Source organism: Leptinotarsa decemlineata, unplaced genomic scaffold, assembly GCF_025532065.1.
Source record: "Leptinotarsa decemlineata unplaced genomic scaffold, Ldec_3_MD MMD2_tig00026307_RagTag_RagTag, whole genome shotgun sequence".
Lineage (NCBI taxonomy): Eukaryota > Metazoa > Arthropoda > Insecta > Coleoptera > Chrysomelidae > Leptinotarsa > Leptinotarsa decemlineata.
In genome coordinates, this window is record NW_027412681.1 from 12,642,566 (window position 1) to 12,663,341 (window position 20,776).

The 20,776-nt window shown below is 35.4% G+C and overlaps 1 protein-coding gene across 2 annotated transcripts in view; it reads right to left on the reverse strand.

Annotated features, from left to right (window-relative positions):
* The window catches only part of LOC111502706 (NPC intracellular cholesterol transporter 1 homolog 1b), a 111,637-nt gene extending 91,316 nt beyond the window's left edge, over window positions 1-20,321 (reverse strand). For both annotated transcript variants that reach the window (XR_012466989.1, XM_074181005.1), the window contains exons 1-3: window positions 20,177-20,321; window positions 12,838-13,068; window positions 7,367-7,564 (exon numbers count right to left, since the gene is read on the reverse strand). Coding sequence is in view for 1 of the 2 variants with exons in the window: in XM_074181005.1 (XP_074037106.1) it covers window positions 7,367-7,564; window positions 12,838-13,068; window positions 20,177-20,192 (445 nt within the window). In the remaining variant the exon portion in view is untranslated. The remainder of the gene's footprint in view (window positions 1-7,366; window positions 7,565-12,837; window positions 13,069-20,176) is intronic.
* Window positions 20,322-20,776: the final 455 nt, after the last annotated feature.

Here is a 20,776-nt window from a genome sequence, read left to right on the forward strand (position 1 = left end):
TTTCAAGAGACCTTTGAGGGTCATTTTTCAATGGAAATACGATAAGTAATTTTAAAATAATAATAAAACATCTCTATTCACCTCAATGTTAGGAACATATTGAGACTCTATGCAAAAAACAATGGAATAGATAGAGCGAATGATAAGGACAATGAAAAAGAACAAAACATTACGATACGAATCAGTATCCCCAGGGAGAGGACTCGTCTCATTCACTACATTTTACAGGATAGCCTACAAGGAAAATTGGATTTGGTATTGATTTCAAATCATGTGACTCGGCCAAGTTTGGTGTTGGAGCAACTGCTGTATACCAAACATTTTCTAATTGAATAGAAGCCAATGCATGGGGTCTTCTTCAATAACATTGGAGACCTTGGCTTTTCAAAGCGCCTGACGTTCGCTTTTCTCAGGTTGAGTGGGCTGAAATCAGAAACTGAGGGGTTCATCATAGTTTGCCAAGATGGTGTCTTCAACACCTTAGTCTACTGCAGTCGCGTGATGGGTATCGAGGTTCCTGACCCTAATGCACTTGCTATCAGCATATCCAGCATATGCGGTCTCGGTCTATATCCATCAATATAACGCGGCCCTAAGAGTGCTATATTATCATCTACGGCACTCTCACGGGACACTCTAACGAGACACCGGTGTTGCCTTACTCTCCGGGGGATATTGAATCCGATGTGGGAAACAAGAAGTGCCGAATTTATTGGAACTATTCGTTCTCCACCCACTGGCTCATACAAGCTAGTGAGCCTGATGTAGTCCTTCTCGACCACCAGAGCAAAATGATATTTATCGTGGAGTTTTCAGCTCCTAGCGAGACGACTATCGTCTTTTCAAACTCCGCAGACTCTATCCAGATCACTCTGTCAAGATGGTTATTCTGATTATTGGAGTCCTTGGTGAAATGATGCCCTATCTACTCTTGAATCTTAAAATCATACCGGCTTTCCGCACTAAGGCAAAAAACGTAGCCAGACAGATGCAGAAGGCTGTCATTCTTGACTCACTGCGCTTGCTCAGGGCACATGATTCTCGGACGGTGTGGGGAGTGGTCGTTGGTTGATAATGCTGGCGCGCCCTCCCGAATGTATCGGGGCTTCGGGGGATAGGGCCTGACCAGTGTCTACGTCGGTAAAAAAAATATCAGATCAATATCAGATCATATTTACATGATATTGGAATAGTCTCAGACATAATGTATGCATAAAATCAGATGTAATAACAATATTGGAAGTTTTGAATGTTATAATAATATAATATGGCATCCGAGTGCCATAACTCACGTTATCTTTTTGCTCATGGATTCTGATATGTCATAGCAACATTCATTATATAGAAAGTTTTTAAGTTTTCTTTTGAAACCATTGACGTTGTCTTCCTATTTCATACAGGCAGGCATATTATTTAGAAATTGAATTCCTCTGTATTTTGGGCTCTCTCATACAGACTAGTTTCATGTTTAGAAGGCCTAATAAGTTTCGACGATCGAGTTGGGTAGTCGTGATGATCAGAATTGAGAGAAAAGTTATAATAATTACTTTTTGCATATAGAATGCATTTGTAGATGTAAACAGAGTAAAATATAAGAATTCCATGTTCCTTGAAATGATTACGACATGCTTCTCTATAGTCTAGGCCGAAAATCAATCGTATAATCCTCTTTTGAGAGACGAAGACCCTGGATGTTCCCATGCACCACCCCATAGAATAATATTATGAGAAATGTGGAAATAAACAATAGCATAGTAAATGCTGATCAACTGGCTCGTCACAAAAATAGTTTTCAGTTGGAATATAGCAAAGTTACTACTATTCAACTTCTTGCAAATGTGATTGACATTGCTATTCCATCTCATATTATTGTCCACAAATACTTCAAGAAATTTGGTGGATTTCGCGAAAAGGACTTCACTATCATTTACTGAGATTCTACTATTCTCAGATATCTCATTTCTGGTGAAAAACTGTTCAAGCAAAATTTACTGTCAGAGAATTTCTCCAACATCCCGTGATAAATTCCTTTGCCAGTATATTCATTTTTGCAATTGGCTCATCAGACGTTGCTTTCGTTGCTAAAGTGGTATCATCAGCATATAGAATTAGGTGTTTAGTGCTGACGTATTTGGAAAGATCATTTAAGAGATCTCTCCCACATCATGTGGGAGAGATCTCTGATTGTCAATTCTTACAATAATTTTTCTGGCCTCAAGATATGAAGCCAGTCACGACAGAAATCCACGGAAACCCAGTTCACTCAGTTTGTTAATTGTAATATGAGTATTGATTGAGTCCAAACCTTTCGGCAGATCAAAAAATTATAGACTCAGCATCGTCTAGGTAGAATATAGCTATATACAGGGCACTTCTATCATCATGCGGTAACTTCCTATATTATAAGCCGTAACAGATATGAAGACGGTTAAATGGGGGCAAAAGTAACTAGCGTGTGGAACAGTACATTGATCAAAGAAAATGTGCTTTCGCCCTTCTCGAATTATACAGGGAAAACTAAAAATGCTATTTTTGGTTTTATATGAATGAAATTGTTATTTCAGAAAATATAAAAAATGAGGGACGAAAATTTTGTTGATTGAACTTTTTGTGTCAACACTGCCACTCCCAACTTTTTTTTTCAAAACTCATAGAGCGATGAAATTACAATTCAGTGATATGTAACACTTCATTTCTTTATATATTTTTTTCATCATTTCATAATGAATTTTTGGGAGGAAAATACAGAAAATGAATTCTGCATGATATTACATGAAAAGCTCAAATTGACGACCCTTATGTTGAACACACATAAGTTGTGGCAATTTTCTGGCATGATGGGTGTAATGCTATCAAATACATCTCTCATTTTTCGTTTGAGATAGTCGATATATGTATTAGGTGTCGAAAATTAATGCCTAGACAGAAGACATAAAGAAGTAAGGAATGGGTGTCGAGCTGGCCAGGCAATTGGTCCATTTTTTTCAATCAATTTTTTTGGGAATGCTACTCTATTATGAATATTATTGGATAAAAATTGCAGATGTATTCCAATATCAAAATGCTTGTCGTGAAAGAAAGGACCTATTAAGTTTGTTCCCAAAATTTAAAACCAAATTATTATTCCGATCCATTCCTGGAAATTGGTTTCTTTATGTAAATGTTCCTTTGGATGTTTCTGTTGAACCAGCCATTATTGGTGAAATCTGATTCGTCAATCCATATTAACTTTCACAAATATCTTGATGGAAAATATTTTCGTAACTGACCAATCCTAAATTGAGGAAAAAACTTATTTTTTTTTAATATTTATGAGGTAATTTTTGCTCAACCAAAACTTTCATTAGACTCCTTATACTTGCAATACATTTTCTAGTTTCATTTCTGTCAAATGCACCATAGTCCTTCAAATTTCTTTCCAATCGTCTTAACATTTGAATATTCATGATACTTTTTCTAATGACAAAATACAAGCACTACATGAAAATCACACAGGCACCATTCTCAGAGCGGTGCCTGTGTGAAAGTAGCGATTCACATTGGATTTGAATCGCTTGAGATTGAATCCATTTGGAAAAACGTTCTCAGGAAGTTTATTCCACATAAACAGTTCTCCAGATGAAACATTTCTCAAACAGTGAAGTTCGAGGTGTATTGAGTTGAACATCAAAACGATAAGTAGCCACAGTCCGTCGCGTATTTCTGATATTTCCTGCTCTTGGTGGAATCAAATGTGCCAAGTCACTTGAACACCTCCCGTGAAAGTATCTATAAAGGAGAGAAAAATCTCCAACCTTTTTCGATATTCCAGGCTATCAAGGTTATACCTGATGTTCGCGTCTCCAATCGGGCTGATGGCCCTTTTCTGGATGGAATCCAGCAATTCAGGGTATGTTTGGAGGCAGAGCTACGTACTTGAGAGCAATACTCCAAAGAAGGTATCATCTGAGCTCTATAAAGCATCAAAAGTTGCTGAGGTATGTACAGTTTTTGGGTTCGGAACAGTGTTCCAAGCTTTTCAGAAGCCTTCGCAATTCCAACTACATGATTGTGCCAAGACATGTTGGTGTCCATTTTACTCCTCAACAAACTTATCGAAGCATTAAGTGGAATTGTCTGACCTGACTTTATTGCCCTTATGCCTGGGTTTTGTGGCAATGAATTGAACTTGATTACTTTCATCACAATTCGAAATCACTTCTGGATCCTCATTAAGATATGCAACCTTCTGCTGCCTGCTGAAGAGCCATACACAAAAATGACTCACGGTCAAAGGCCTTACAAATATCAAGCTCAACAGCTCACCATACATATTTCTCGCCAAAATATGATTTTTATCTCATTTTCCATAAGTGAATAGCATATCAGTCCTTTCGTCATTTGAATACGTATTCAATATTATGTAATCGAGTACATAAACGTCTGACAGTTCTTAACAGATGACAACTCATTAATTTTTCCAGTTATAAAAATTCAGTAGACCCACAGGTGTTCAAAAATGGTAAATGAATTGAGATGCTATTAAATTGTGAAAAAACTAATTTTCGTTACTTTCAGGAATGAGAGTTATAAAAATATTTTGTTCAAAAATTATTTCAAAAAATGCAGCATTGAGAAATTTACGGTAAGTGAAACAAAATATTCCAGATAGGAAAAATGTTCGTTGTGTATTTTCTCATCAGAATTATTGGATAATATATGAGGTATGCCAACAGTTGACAGTTTTGGAGAAAAAAATGCAATTGACAGAAAAACTTACGATTGAAAATTGTCACTGATAATGCTAGTAATTTTAAATGAAACGCTATAAAAAAATCAATTGTGATTTACTACTGAAGTGTGATTTTATCGCTTCATCAATATTTGTAATAAAAGAGACAGGTCCGTATTTGGAAAAAAAAGTATTTCGAATAAAATGAAACTTTTTTCCATCTTTTATATTTTCTGATGTAACAAACAAAAACTGCATTTTTTATTTTCTCTGTATAACTCGAGAAGGGCGAAAATCCTCGTAAATATTTTTGACTATTCTCCACGACAGTTACCTTTTTTTACATTCAGCAATATTACCACCCGATAAGAGAAACGGCCTGTATATCCCGAAGCGAAACTTGCTCTGATCTAGGTGACCTATATAGTTGGAAAGAGTTCTAGACCAATTTGATTTTCTCCAAATCTACAACTTTCGTTACATTTTGTTATAATTCATAGATATTTTTTTTCAATTATTCATTTTTATTATTTTCTATCAAATAGGATAGTGTCTTTTGTCCAAAGATTGAAAAATTTCGGCACACATTCATCAAATATTTCATTAATTATACTATTTGGAACAATATTCTCAATCACAAAGGAGTACGAGTATATATTTTCAGCAAAAAAAAAATAGTTATCTCAACAGGATGTTACATTCAACCCGCTGAAAATAATTTCAAGACAATTTTAGGTGCATGAATATTCTTGTGAAATTATCATCTCATTAGTGATGTTCTGAATTATCTTGAAAGCAAAAATTGCACTTGGGATGTTTTGTTTCTAGAACCTGACCTGACATTGCTGGGACTTCAAAATATAACCTTCGTCACTATTCCACTGATGATGTATGTTGCAGTAACAGACGAAACATTTGTTTTTACAAGTTCTATTCGACCACGGATTCTGTTTTCTCTAGTTCAGGTGTTAAATTTGTAATTTCTGATTAGAGGAAGTACACCCGGAGAATTTCACCTCCTATTTTTCTGTATTCCCCGATATTTGTTTTCAGATTACGAATTGAGACCTGAGGTCCCTTCAAGAATATCTTCTAGTCTCTCCTTGATTTTCTTTGAACTTTTTTGTTTTGAGTTATGGATGTTTTGTATTGATCTCATAAACATGATTTCTGTGCTTTCAAGACTTTTCTAGTTTGTCTAATGCGTGTTAGATCTTGGTCCCAACAGTAATCGGACTGCTGCCAACTTCAAGTCTGTAGAGTCTTTTATTTCAAAATTATCCGTCTAAGCTTGGTTTGATTTATTAGCTCCCCAGTTTGTTTTACGACGGTCTTGATGAAATATGGGATGAGGGAAAGTGGGGGTTTCCTGTATCTTGGAGCCCCATACAGGGGCTATAGGGATTGTAATGACATATTCTGTACACCTCACTTCAACAGAAACAAAAAATATTCTACTTGTGGATTATGCTATGTTTCCAGGTCAACAAACTTTTTCGATTTATTAATATCTACAACTTCTCGAATAATTTCGAGAGTATTAACATTAATGGAAAAAAATTGATGTTATGGTTAGTCCATTTTGACTACTCTCTGAACTATTATTTGTAACCAACAACTTGAATACAAAACCATTTCAGAACTTTTTTTGCCACTGGAAGTTTTTGAAAAAAAGAATTGGAGATAATTACCGAAAAAGCATTGCAATTTCCCATTTTTTTTTATAAAGTTTTCTGTGGAACTCGATGAATGCAGTTGATTTCATCATCACCAGCACTTTTGGAGTAATTAACCAAAATGCTCAATTTTGAGTTTTCTGTTTTGAGGAACACTCATACTATTAAAAACATCAAAAAAACTTTTTTTGTTTTTTTTTACTCTAGAAAATATAGAATGCGATTATGAAAGTCTCTTCAATGAAATATTTTTTGGCGTTTTTCATTTTTCAAGATTCTCCCGTTACCTCAATTTGAAGAAAGTTTCACAGATGAATTTTGGACTATTAAATGCCTGTCTAATTTATCTAATCAAATCTATATAATCATAAAAACTGTTCTGATATTCGATTTCTGTCGTATAGTAATGATTGTTTGTTTATTCTCCCTATTTCCATGAAAAAGTAAGGGTACAAATAATACAAATGAAATACAAATGTTTGATATATTTTTTGAGAGCCGTGGAAAAAGTCATAAAAGCATTTGATCAATATTTGTGTCTATATAAATATTTTGGTAGGGGAGAGTCGGATAATGGCTCGCGGTCGATAATACCGCTCACCACATTATCTCCCACCACATTAACTCAAAATTTGTAATTTGAACTTGTTTGCCAGATAAGTCATGTATTCGCTGACATATACAGAGTTGTAATTCAATACATCTAATGATTTCTAGAGCGTGTTTTCCTTAAGGGCGCGACTCTCCCCTATACATTTGGCGTTCTTAGAAAAAAACCTCACATTTTGTTACGGAAGAATATGCAGCTCACTCTATCAACGTTTTTTTCACCTCAGTGCATATCAAACTAGTTCGGTAAAACTCAATTCGAAAAAAGTTCATCAGTTCTGGTGTGTGAGAAAAATATTTCAGTTGGAAAAGATAAAAGTGTAAAGGCGAGAATGTAAAGTTGAGTAGATCAAGGTTTGAAATAACTTACGTCGAGGCCAATGTTGGGGAGCCGGTTTGAAGTTATAATGAGTCACAAATTCATGTTGGTTTGGAGAACAAGTGATCTCGCAGAAAAGACTGTATATATTTTTGGCACATGAAGGACATCTCTTGAATGGTGCGGATTTCTTAAAACCATCTGCCACTGCGATCACTTGGGCAGGGTCGCAACACAGATCTTTAGTTTCTGAAAGGGAATATTATCATCAGTTATTAAAGTAATATAATGGTTCAAAGAATATTTGGCTTTATTACATGGCTTCATTACATAGAGGAGAACGACGTAAAAGTTAGAACAACTCCGAATTGTGCTTTTTTCAAAATCAAAGTTTGAAAACATTTTTTTCAATAATCCGTAACTATCAAGGTCCCTTATTGGATCTTTATCATATTCTTCAGGATACAATTTGTTCGATTTTCTTATGTTTCGAAAAACAACTGTACAGTCCCCAGCAACTTCTGAAGCTTTTTGAAGCTGTGAGCTTCAGACCTTCTTTGGAGTATTGTTCACATGTATGGAGTTCCGCCCCTAAGTATACCCTGAAACTGCTGGATTCCATCCAGAAAAGAGCCATCCGCCTGATTGGAGACGCGAACATCACTTGCAACCTTGATAGTCTGGAACAACGAACACAGGTTGGAGATTTGTCTCTCTTTTATGAATACCTTCATGAGAGGTGTTCAATTGACTTGGCATATTTGATTCCACCAAAGCGGTTCGTATCAAAAATACGCGACGGACTGTGGCTGCTCATTGTTTCAAAGTTCAACTCAGTACGCCTCGAACTTCACTGATCGGGAACACTTATGAATAACTGTGTTTACATGGAGTGAACTTTCCAAATGAATGTAATCTTCCGCGATTCGAATCCAACATGAATCGCTACTGTCGCACTGGCACCGCTCTTAGAGCGCCTTTAAGATTTTTCTGTAGTGCTTGTGTTTTGTCCTTAAAAAAAATTCTAGTATGGATATCTTCCACGTATGCATCCTGTTTTGAACATTCCAGCAACCATCTCATGTTTGATGAACATTGGATTACATTAGTTTGGACTTCCATTGATACAATTGAATTGAAATCCCTGAAAGAATTTGTGAAAAATTAAAAAAGTAAGAAAATTAAAAAAGATCAGCTAAAAAAATAACAATTATTTTGAGCAAAAAAACTGAAATTAGAATGAAATAAAATACAAGCAATAACCAAAAAATTTAAAAAATGAACTATCAACACGAGATGAAAACCAAAAAAGAATAATCACAAGAAAAATTAAAAATCATAAGATTCCAAACCAAGTTACTTCACGACGTTAGAATTATTAGGATGATAACTGTACTCATTCCACAGAGATCCCACTATCTATAGGTCATTCGAGAGCTTTCACCTATCCCCTCTTCCCTCTCTCCGCTTCATCGGTTCTAGCGGAAGCTGACCGTCTGGCTGACCGTCGTGTTCAGCTTGATTAGAGGTTTCCATATCTTGCGTATCTCTACGCTAGCTTGGCTACATGCATTGTTGGACAACATATATGCGGCTTCTTTGAATTGTCTCCTAAACCAGTGTTCCTTCTTGTGAATGATTTCATCTTGAGCCCACTTGATTTTATGTTGATGAGTCCAAACATGCTCTGCTATTGCCGATTTGCTGGTTTCTCCTCGCTGTGGGTGTTTCTTGTGCTCGGCAATGCGAAGTTTCAATGGCCTCTTAGTTTCACCGATGTATGATTCTCCGCACTCGCAGGGTATTCGGTAAATGCAATTTTCGGAATCGCAATCCACGTATGGTAGCTTCTCATGGTTCTTATGGTTCACGTATGGTTCCTTCGTATCCTTTCTAACAATCCTCTTATGGTGGGAAATACTGGTTGTGGCGGCTTCTCTTCCTTGTGGAGCTCTTGCTGTCTTCTAGCTATAGCCAGTTCCACCATCACTTTGGAATAACCATTTCGTTGCAGGTCATTTTTGATATGCATAGTTACTTTTCGAAATCTTTATTTGTATTACAGAGCCCGAAAGTAGATTAGTAGAGTGTTGATGATTTCTCTCTTAATCGATTGATGGTGGTTGGATTCCTGGTTCAGATACTGTCCTGTGTGAGTGAGTTTCCGATATAAAGATGTTTTCCATTCAGTGTCGGTCCTCTTCACTGATACGTTCAAGAATGGCAATTCGTTGTGGACTTCCTTCTCTATTGTGAAAGTGAAGAAAGCACATCAACAACGTAAGTCCTCCCATCTGTATTTCGAAAACCCACTCAAACAGAACAATATCTGAACCAGGAATCCAACCACTATCAATCGACTAAGAGAGGAATCATCAAGACTCTACTAGACCGTGCTTTCGGGCTCTGTAATATAAAGGAAGGTCTCGAAAAGAAACTATGCATCATCAAAAATGATCTTCAATGGAATGGTTACTCCAAGGTGGTGTTGGAACAGGCATTAGCTAGAAAACAGCAAGAGCTCTATAAGAAGAAAAGCCGTACTTGTACTTTCGGGATTGTCGGGAAGGATAAGAAGGATTGGGTCCAAGTATAACATCAGAACCTGTTTCAGATCTGGGAACACTATCCGTATTATCTAGGATCCCGCTGCAGAATCACTACGTTCATAGCGTAGTCAACCTAACTCAGATTTTTATATACATTTGTGAATAGGAAGTTACATTTACGACAGGATGCTAGTCAAAATGTGGCCGCAAATATTTTTAATTAAAAAAGGGAGTGCGCTTCGAACCACACGACTGAAGTAAAACTTCTTCAGCTTCATCTATGTGTATGTATGTACTCACAATGGCTATATCAGGGAAACCAAATGATGTATAAGAAATCTGAAAACAAATTTCATAATAATTGAGTAAATATGAAATAAAAAAAATTTGGAACTAATGGAGAATCATCTTCAAAATCGGTTTTTCATTGTCAAAGATAACTGAAAAATTTCAGATGAATTTCCAGCCAGGTCAGGTGTACCACAAGGATCGAATCTAGGTCCACTTCTGTTCATAATTTTCATCAATGATTTACCGTCAGCTCTGAAATATATAGATTGTCTTCTTTTTGCTTATGATTTTTAACTCTTCAAATCAGTACAAACAGTCCGAGACTGCACATATCAGCAAAAGGATATTAATAACATTTCAGATTGGAGTTTGAAGAATAAATGTAAGAGTTTTATTGTATTGTCGCATCTCAGTACTAGCTTTGCTCATCACGAGAGGATTTATCGCAATTTCAACCAACCCTCTTCCATCCAAATAATGAAAGAACTCATTTAAAACTGAATGAAATATTTATTATGATGAAAACGAAAAAATTACGCTAAGGGTAGTTAATATAATAGTTAAGAAAGATACAAAGAATCACCAAAAAACCTACATCATACTGCTACCCAGCAGGAACGATGAAAAGGAGGAATGCTGCATTCTTAAAATGCTCTGGAACCGTTTCTGATGAGTGATCAATGAATACTGAATAAATTTCTCAATAATTTCTGTTGATCTTGATCTCCCTCAATATTTATAAAGATTTATATGCTGAGGTTACAACTTTCCTCTAGTCAACTTACTAAGGTAAAATGCTTAATACGCATCCGTGCAACTTTGCGTATTTGGAGATTGTTTTATATTTCCATATCCTGTAATTGTATTAATTTTGATGTCTATGAACTTAGAATATTAAAAGATGGAATTGTAATCACTGAGTGTTTTTTTTAGAATATTGAAGTTGGGGTTGAAACATCTTTCAATTCATGTATTTGCTTGAATGACTTTGAATTATTTCATGATTATTTTCTATCCTTCCAAGTGATGAAGGGTTTCGTAAAGAGATTGACCCGGCTCTTACGCCATGAAGTATTTTAGTAGCTTGACTTTTTCAAATAAAAATATTGGCTGCCATTTTTTGACTGGCAATCTGTCATAAATGTATTTTCCTATTAATAATGTATGTACAAATTTGAGTTTGATTAACTACGCTATGAACGTAGTGATTTTGCGGCGGGATCCTCCACTAGTAGCAGCCTCACGAAAACCAGACCACTAAACGCAGACTGCGATTCCAAAAATTGCATTTACAGGATACCCTGTGAGTGCGGAGTATCATACATCGGTGAAATTAAGAGGCCATTGAAATTTTGTATTGCCGAGCACAAGAAACACACATAGCGATGAGAAACCAGCAAATCAGGAATAGCAGAGTATGTTTGGACTCATCAACATAACATCAAGTGGGCTCAAGTTTAAATCATCCACAAGGGGGAACACTGGTTATGAGAAAATTCAAAGAAACCGCATATATGTTGTCCGCCAACCTATTTAGCCAAGCTAGCGTAGAGATACGCAGGTATCACCCGAAGATGATTCTGGATACTAAAAATCGAAATGTCGTGAAATAACTTGGTTTGGAATCCTTTAATTTTTAATTTTCATTTCTTGTAAAACAATTTTTTGAATTTTCATTGTTTTTTATTTTTAGTTGTTGCTTCTATTTTATTTCATTGTAATTTCAGTTTTTTTTTGCCTGAAATAATTGTTATTTATTCAGCTAATCTTTTTTAAATTGTTTACCTTTGTAAATTTTTTACAGATTCTTTCAGGGATTTCAAATCAATTTATATCATATTAGATAATGGAAGTTCGAACTAATGAAATGCACCGCGAAACATCGTCAACCACGTTTGAACTTTGGATTATATTGATCTTTCTATTCAAAAAACTACTTCTATGGTCTTTAATTGTTTGAGAAAATGTTCTTCCTGTTTCGCCAATATGCAGTTTTGGGCAAGAGCCAGTAATTTATAACACTTCTTTCATCAATTGTAATTTGGATTATATTGTAACAATATCCAGACTTCTCAATGATAGAATAGCTTCACATATTAGTGATATAAAAGTCAATAAGAAATCGGGCTCATTAATATAACACGCTATAAAAACAGAATATGAACAAAATTACTCTTATATCAAAGTTTCACATACAGAAAAAAATAATTCCAAACGCATTCAAATTGAAAAAATTAACCTATCACCCCTAACCTAACCTTTTCTTGGAATATTCTCACACTACATCACCGTAAAACGATAATACACATGACACAAACGATTTTGTTCAAAATAGATTGATTTCCGTATCACCACATTCTGAAGAGAGCAATACAAAAAAAGTGTCGGTATTGTTTCCATATTTTAACAAGATATGCATATTAATCATCACCACTACCATTTCTGGTCTTCATAAAAGAAAACACAAACAAAACAAACGCTCCTTAGTATATAATTCTTGACTTTCTACTAAGGTATATCCATATCAACCTCCATTTTCTAGTATCATGAATGTCACTTGAAAAAAAATCTAGTATGATATAGTAAAAAATAAAATTGAAAAACACCCTTGTGCCAATGACGAGGGTAATAACAATCAACGACTACCCGCAATACAAATAGAAAAAAAAATTAAATGCTTACTTCCATTTTCGTCAAGCAGATGGGGACAATATTCTCTAATACCAGATATAGCCTCTTCATAATTAGGATCTGACTCATCCAATGGTTTCGGTTGTGTTGGTATATCAAAATATGGAACACAATATTGTTCCAGTCCTCTGTCATCGGTATTGCACATTCCGTAAAAACTACATTTTGCATCGGCATTCAGAGAAAAAGTGAACAACAGCCAACACAAAATGAAGAGATTTCCTAAAAAAAAAAGAATAATGGGTTGATTAAAGGGTCACACTTACAGACAGACAAATCCAAAAGATCAATATTATTTTAGGTATTTGAAGAAAATTTTGCTTATTGATTCTTTTAGTACTTCATATATTTAAAAAAATTAAAAGAGAAATGAAAATTTCTATGTTTTTTACCACTTTTATTAAAAAAATATTTGAAAACAAAGTATGTGCTGATTATTTTTTAAGAATTGTTTTTTGTCGTTATACAGTGGTTTCATAAATAGTCATTTCTCTCCTGACTTTTGAACACAACAAGATATCAAGGTCAGACAAAATTTACGTAAAAAAGTTTCATTTTCAGTATTTTTTGAAAAGGAAGAAAATATTTTTGCGTCACTCATCACCGAGAGGTCGTACCAACTTTTTTCTTCATATTATGTACCTTGTTTGGTAGTTATCTCAATTCTCCTCAATAACTTTTATTGCTGAAATTGAATTAGCCATTCCCGAGTAATCATCTGTTTTGTGTTCATAAATCAATGATAAATATCTCAAATAAAAAAAACGTATGCGTCTCGGGACTCCCGATAGAAGTGATAACTTAAACTAATCTAAGTTGAACTATTTAATATTGACACTGCTTCACTTGAGAAAAACTTAGGGTATTACCAAAATTTCATGTATATTGATATGATCATGTAAGGAAAGGTTATTTATTAATAAAATATTCTATTGATTATATTGTGTATGTACATATACATTGTGTAGAAGGCAAATAAAATTAATTAACTATTTCGGTTACTGTACATTTAAAAAAAATCCCGAAACATGTCAAATGTGAATTATAATTTGACAATCTTCAACGCAAAAATGACACCCCTACCTTCAACCCTCTTCGAATGACAGGTACAAACCCCAATTTTTTAAAGGGAAGTATAGGTTGGTGATATATCGTTTGAAAGATCTCTTCATTCTCTATTCGAAAATGTTATCGCTTTCAAGTTTATTGCAACGATTAAGATAAAATAAATTCATGTGTTACCGAAATTCGATAAAATACACTCAAAAACTAATATGTAATGGAAAACGAAATGAAATGTAGAATACGAAAAAGAACTATGTATGTTAATGAAGTAGATGTTCATGTCATTCAAATCTTAAGGTTCAGTTTCGTACACATTGCTCTTTACACATCCCCATGAAAATAAATCTAATGATAAAAGATCAGGTGATCGCGCTGGCCTTTCAATAGATTCTCGCCTCCCTATCCACCGATTGGGAAATGGTATCGAGATATTGCTGGACATTAACTTGGAAATGTGGTGGTGCTCCATCCTGCTGAAACTATATCGTATTCACTGGAACTTGAGGGTTTCCTGATTCAGGATATAAATTTGCTAAACTTGGAATGACATCATTTTGAAGTAGTGCCACATAATTATCGCCATTCAAGTTGCCCGCAATGAAAAAGGGACCAATGATATGGTTTCCTACAATCCCTGCCCAAACATTAACCATTTGAAGGAATTGCGTGTGTTCTTCTCTCATCCAGTGAGAATTTTTAGTTGACCAGTAGCGGCAATTTTGTCGATTAGCATGAACGTTGAGAGACAAAGTACACTCACGTACTCGTGAGGCTCACGAAAACCAGCCACTGTGAGTGCGGGAAATCCTATATTGGTGAAACTAAGAGGCCATTGAATGTTCGCATTGCCGAGCACATGTTTGGACCCATCAACACAACATCAGGTGGTCCCAAGCTGAGATCTTGCACAGAGAGGAACATTGGTTTAGGAGAAAATTCAAGAAAGCCGCATACATCTTGTCCAACAACGTATTCAGCCAAGCCAGCGTAGAAATACGCAACATATGGAAACCCATCGTCAAGCGAAAAATGGCCAACTCCCGCCAAATGGAAAGCGGGGATAAGTGAAAATACTCGAACGACCTATAAATAGTCATCTCTCGGAGGAATCAGTCCAGTCATCACCCGAAGACGATTGTAGATACTAACAATCGAAACGTCGTGAACTAACGTGACTTGGAATCTCTCCACTTCTTATTTTTATTTTATTTTTTCATTTCTTTATTTTTATTTTTTTTATTTATTCAATTGTTCTATTTTTGCTTGTATTTTATTTCACTATTTATTTTGGTTAATATTCATTTTCAATTCTTCTTTTTTAGTTGTTTCAGGGATTTCAAATCATTTTATATAGTAGACAATGGAAGTCCGAACTAGTGAAATTGATGCATTTCATTTTCTTTCAATATGTTAACTATCGATGTATGGCTAGCATTGAATGAAAAGGATGCTTGTCTACTAAATGTATGTGGGTTTTCCTCAAATTCAAGCATCACATCTAATTTTTCGTTCATCACTCATTGCATTGGCAGCTGCTTTATTTATCTGCCCAACATGACCAAGCTCGTGAATCTGCTTCTCTATTTTGCTTATTGTTCCTTGAGATATGGGTGGTAAATTAGGAAATTTCTCATGAAATAGGTCAGCTACTTCCTGTTGTGTTCGGGTTTTATTTTCGTAACCAATCATTTGTGAAACTGTTATTCTTTGCATTTCTGTTAATCTAACCATTTGTCAGACTTGAAGTTGATGAATTTCAAACTTAAATTGAAATACTGACAACTAATGTCGTAACATACAAAACAAGTTGATAAGGTATTGTAAACTAACGTTGCCACGGAAATCATTTACAATTTTTTTAAGGATGCCATCTAAAAAGAACATTGCTATGGTTTTTGCTTACTTTCTTATTATCATTCCTCAACATGAAATGAGTTTTGAGTATATGGCAATAACTTTTAGGTGTGTTTTATCGAATTTCGGTAACCACATGATTTTACTTAGTTTTATCTTGATTGTTATAATGAACTTGAAAGCGATAACACTTTTGAATAGAGAATGAAGAGACGTTTCAAACGAAATATCACAAACCTATACTTCCCATTTAAAAAATTGGGGTTTGTACCTGTCATTCGAAGGGGGTTGAAGGTAGGGGTTAAAAGAATGCCAAATTAAAATTTACATTTAACGTGTTTCGGGATTATTTTTTTAAATGTACAGTAACCGAAATAATAAATTAATTACATTTGGTTTTCACACACTGTATATGTACATACACAAAATAATCAATAGAATATATTATTAAAAAATAATTTTCCTCACATGATCATACTTCTTATTTGAAAAATTGGGGGTTGTACCTGTCATTCGACGGGGGATTGAAGGTAGGATGGTAGCATTTTTCCGTTGAAGAATGTTAAATTACAATTTAAATTTTACGTGTTTCGGGATTTTGTTAAAATATATACGGTAACCGAAATAGTGAATTTATTCCATTTGGTCTTTACACACTGTATTATAGCTACCATAAGCCAATTGTTACATTTTTAGGATGAAATAATGATACTAATGATGTATATAAAAGAATATTACGTGCTTGTTGGTAAGATTTTTATAATAATCAATAACACTTTGTGTTTTTGTTTTAAAAATGAATTTAAAGATTTAATTCTATTTTTAGAATATATTGTTTACGATTATTCAGTATTCCAATGAATACAAAATATTATGTAATCGTAAGAGTAATATGTATATATGTGATGCTGAAGATATTTAGAACTTTGAAATATAGACGTTGCGTTGCGGCATTTGACTTGTTGTTATTGATAAATTGTATTATATTATATTTCCAAATTAACATTTCGTTAGGAGATTTCTGTAATGTTCCGAAGCGGTGATAGTTTTATGTTATATGCTCGCTGTCAACAGTATATGTCGACCACACACTCAACACTGAGTCTTGCGAAGATAGTCGGGAAAATCATTTGTGCGAGATACGGCTAGCGCTGTATGTAAGAGTGAGGAGAATGAGAAGCCAGACATACTGGCGCCGTTATGCGTTACGTTACCAAGCGGTTTACCCTGCCATAAGATTTTATTACTTGGAAAAAACGTTAAAAATGTTTACCCTCCACTCATTGACGATACTGAGATCTGTTTACAAATCTATTCACTACATTCCGAAATGTTTCTGGGGTAATTTCATTGCACGCACCTCGTTTTTTATCCACGAGTTCTGAACTGAATTGCAATTGTGTATTGTACAACATATCTAATGATAGTTGAGTCTTCTGAGTGGCCACGTCTATCTGTCTACCGAATTGATGTTATGTTTCAGCAAGATTATGATATGCTGGTTGAAAATTGGTTGGATGACAATTATCGGAAAGGAGTGTATAGGTAAATGTAGTCCCTTAGAATGAGTCGATATATCACCTGATCTTGAGTATACGCTGTCCGTTCAAAAACATTTTTCCAAAAAATATTCATTCATTCATCAATTTCTATTTTGTCGTCTTCGAAGTAGTCCCCTCAGATGTAATACAGTTTTGCCAGCGGTTTTTCCCATCTTGAATCAGTTCTGATATCCGCTTTTTGGTTTGTCCTTGAGCTTTCTCAGCGATTCGGATTTTATCTCATCAATCGTCGCAAAACGCCGTTCTTCCATGGATCCCTTCAATCTTGAGAACAGAATGTCACAGGGGGGCAAGTCTGGTGAATACGACGGCTGGGGCATGTTGGCCAAAAAATTACGAACAGGCAAAGGAAAGTGAGCACGTGCGTTATCATGATGCAAAAGCCATGAATTGTTCCGTCACAAGCGGCGCATAACTTCAAGATAATACTTCTTATTGACCGCACGACCATGTGGCGAGAACTGATGCACTACGGCACGGTAATCGAAGAAATTGGTGAGCAAAACCTTGGCATTTGATCGAATTTGGCGTGCTTTCTTCGGTCTTGTCTCTCGTGGGCTCTTCCATTGGTACGATTGGACTTAGGTTTCGATGTCATAACCATATATCCATTATTCGTCACCATAAAATATTTATTTTTCATTTAAGATAAAAAAATTGTTTGTCAAAAAAATCTCGAAATCTAGCTACTTTAACGTCATCTAGCATTCCAGTAATGAAGTTCCAACCCTTTGTACGAGACAAGACACCGGTGTTACCCTACGCTCCGGGGGATATTGAATCTGTTGTGGGGAACCAGAAGTGTCGAATTTATTGGAACTATTCGTTTCCCACCCTCAGGCTCATGCAAGCTAATAAGCATGATGTAGTCTTTCTAGACCACCAGAGTGAAACGATATTTGTTGTGGAGTTTTCAGCTCCTGGTGAGACGAATATCGTCAGAAAAGAGGCGGAAAAACGGATAAAATATCAAGATTTTCTCTTGGAACCCCGCAGACTCTATCCAGTCAAGATGGTTGTTCTGATTATTGGAGTCCTTGGTGGAATGATGTCCACTCTACTCTCGAATCTTAAAATCATACCGGCTTGCCGCATTAAGACAGAAATCTTAGCCGCACAGATGCAGAAGGCTGTCATTCTTGGCTCACTGTGCTTGTTCAGGGCACATGATTCTCGGACACAATGATCACTTACCCCACGGTGTGGGGAGTGGGTTTCCGGGGGTGCCACAGTTATACCCTCGAGTATTTCGGAGCGCAACGAATAATGGCAATAGCGAGATGCAGAAAAGAAGGGGACTGAGGGAATCACCCTGAAATACACCCCTTCTGAAAGTGACCCACCTTGTTTGGACTCTTGCGTGACACGATGTTATGGTGAAGCGAGTTTGCCAAAGTGGTATCAGTTGTTCAATGCATCTCACTATTTTGTCCGGTACCGCAAGGCATCTGAGCAAATGCAAGATGAGCTCATGCGAAATTGTATCAAATGCCTTACGGTAATCGATCCAGGCCTTAGAGAGGTTACGATTATATAGTATCGAGTCCTGCGTCCTGTTTACATCCAGCGACTCCTCTCTTCGACCCTGCTCATATATCCGTTCGAACACTCGGTCAACTGCGGTGTGTATTCGTGTGTACAATATGCTTGAAAACAACTTATAACACGAATTCAAGCAGGTTATCATTCATTATTATTATTATTATTATAACATAGAATACTTTTCATTGAAGAAAACAATTATTTTTAGTGTAGGTTTATGTTTATGTTTATGTATGTTTCTCAGAAAATCTCAAAATCTAGCTACTTTAACGTCATCTGTCATTCCAGTAATGAAGTTCCAACCCTTTGTACCGTAATACCGTCGCACTGTATTATTCACAGTCACGACATCCCTACTAATATTATAAATGCGAATGTAAGTTTGTTTGCTACGGTTTCACGCGAAAACTACTCAACTGATCATCATGATATTTTGTACATATGTTCTTGGAGGTATAAGTACCGTAATACCTCCGCACTGTATTATTCACAGTCACGACAATGTCCAATTCAATCCGATCCAATTGACTATAATTTCGGCTGTTTGGAATTTTTCTATATTTATTGTTATTTTCTTCTGTCACCCGCGAGCGAAGCCGCGGGAAAAAGCTAGTGTAGGTATATATTACTCAGAATCAAATGCAATATGGTTAGTTTTGAAAATGGTGTAATGACCGAAACTAGTCAATAAATATAGAACTATCGTGGAAAATAGGCAAACGTGTGTTTTTTAGTGTATCCTCAGTGATCTTCACATCTTTGAAGAGTTTTCATTAAAGTGAAGCACTTTTTCTCGAAAAATAAAATCTCTCCGGAAGAAATACTTTCTTTTCGATTCAAACAGGTTTATATTTGAGGTGTAGTGAGATAAGTATTTTTTCGTCATTAGTTAATAAATGCAGATCTAAAAGTAAAAATTTCGAGATTTAAATTGAAATTACGAATTACAATTTGAAGTCGAATCTTGTCGATTTGAATTCAAAATTTCAAGGTTAGAATCGAAATGTCGACTTGAAGTCATAATTATTTGAGAAACTGAAAATCAATATATGCCCCTCATACGTTTCCGTATATTATTCCATTCAGTGATATTCAAATTTGTACCTCGATATAACGGCCAAATGTCAGCGATATTCAATACGATCTCAATTTAAACTACAGTGTTTGTTTGGGGCTCGAACTGGAAAAATATTTAGGGAGCGAGCGAGGTGTAATAATAAACTAGTCTCTAATACAAAAAAGTATGAAGCATTGACTTCTCTACAAAACATGTCTTTCAAAGAAATTTGGGATACAATAATACTCACTATTTATAACTAGCATCCTGATAACTTAACTAAACGAAATCAACGTTACCTACACATCACACATTCCGGGGATCAATTAAAAGCTAATCGGTTGTTCTCTTGATTTATCAAATCTGATAATATAATTGTTACTCATTCAATTCTTATCGATATCATAGAACACCTGTGTATACCAGTCACAGCTGTGATAAAATTGATACATTGAAGTATTCAAACAAAACGGAAGATGTGTCTCAATATCTAGACATAGAAATCACATCACTTACTGGGCGTCTTTTATGCACGCGATTTTTGTCGTTTGTCGCGTTGCGTCAAAAATCGTCGAATTGAAATGAAATGAAAATGGCACTTTTGTTCAAGCGTTTGTTTTGGCGTGTCAGATTTAAATGGATGTGTCGTTATACAGTTGTTGTACAGTGTGTCTCACTTCTCATGGAAACACCCCCGTATCTTCCGTAATATTCAAGGTAGAACGATGAAACTCTCTGGACTGATGGGAATGCTCAAAATGCACGTACCACCTGAATAGGGTTGGCCAAAATGATATACACTGTCCGCCACTCGCGATGGAACACCCCATTTTTACGGTAAAACATATTA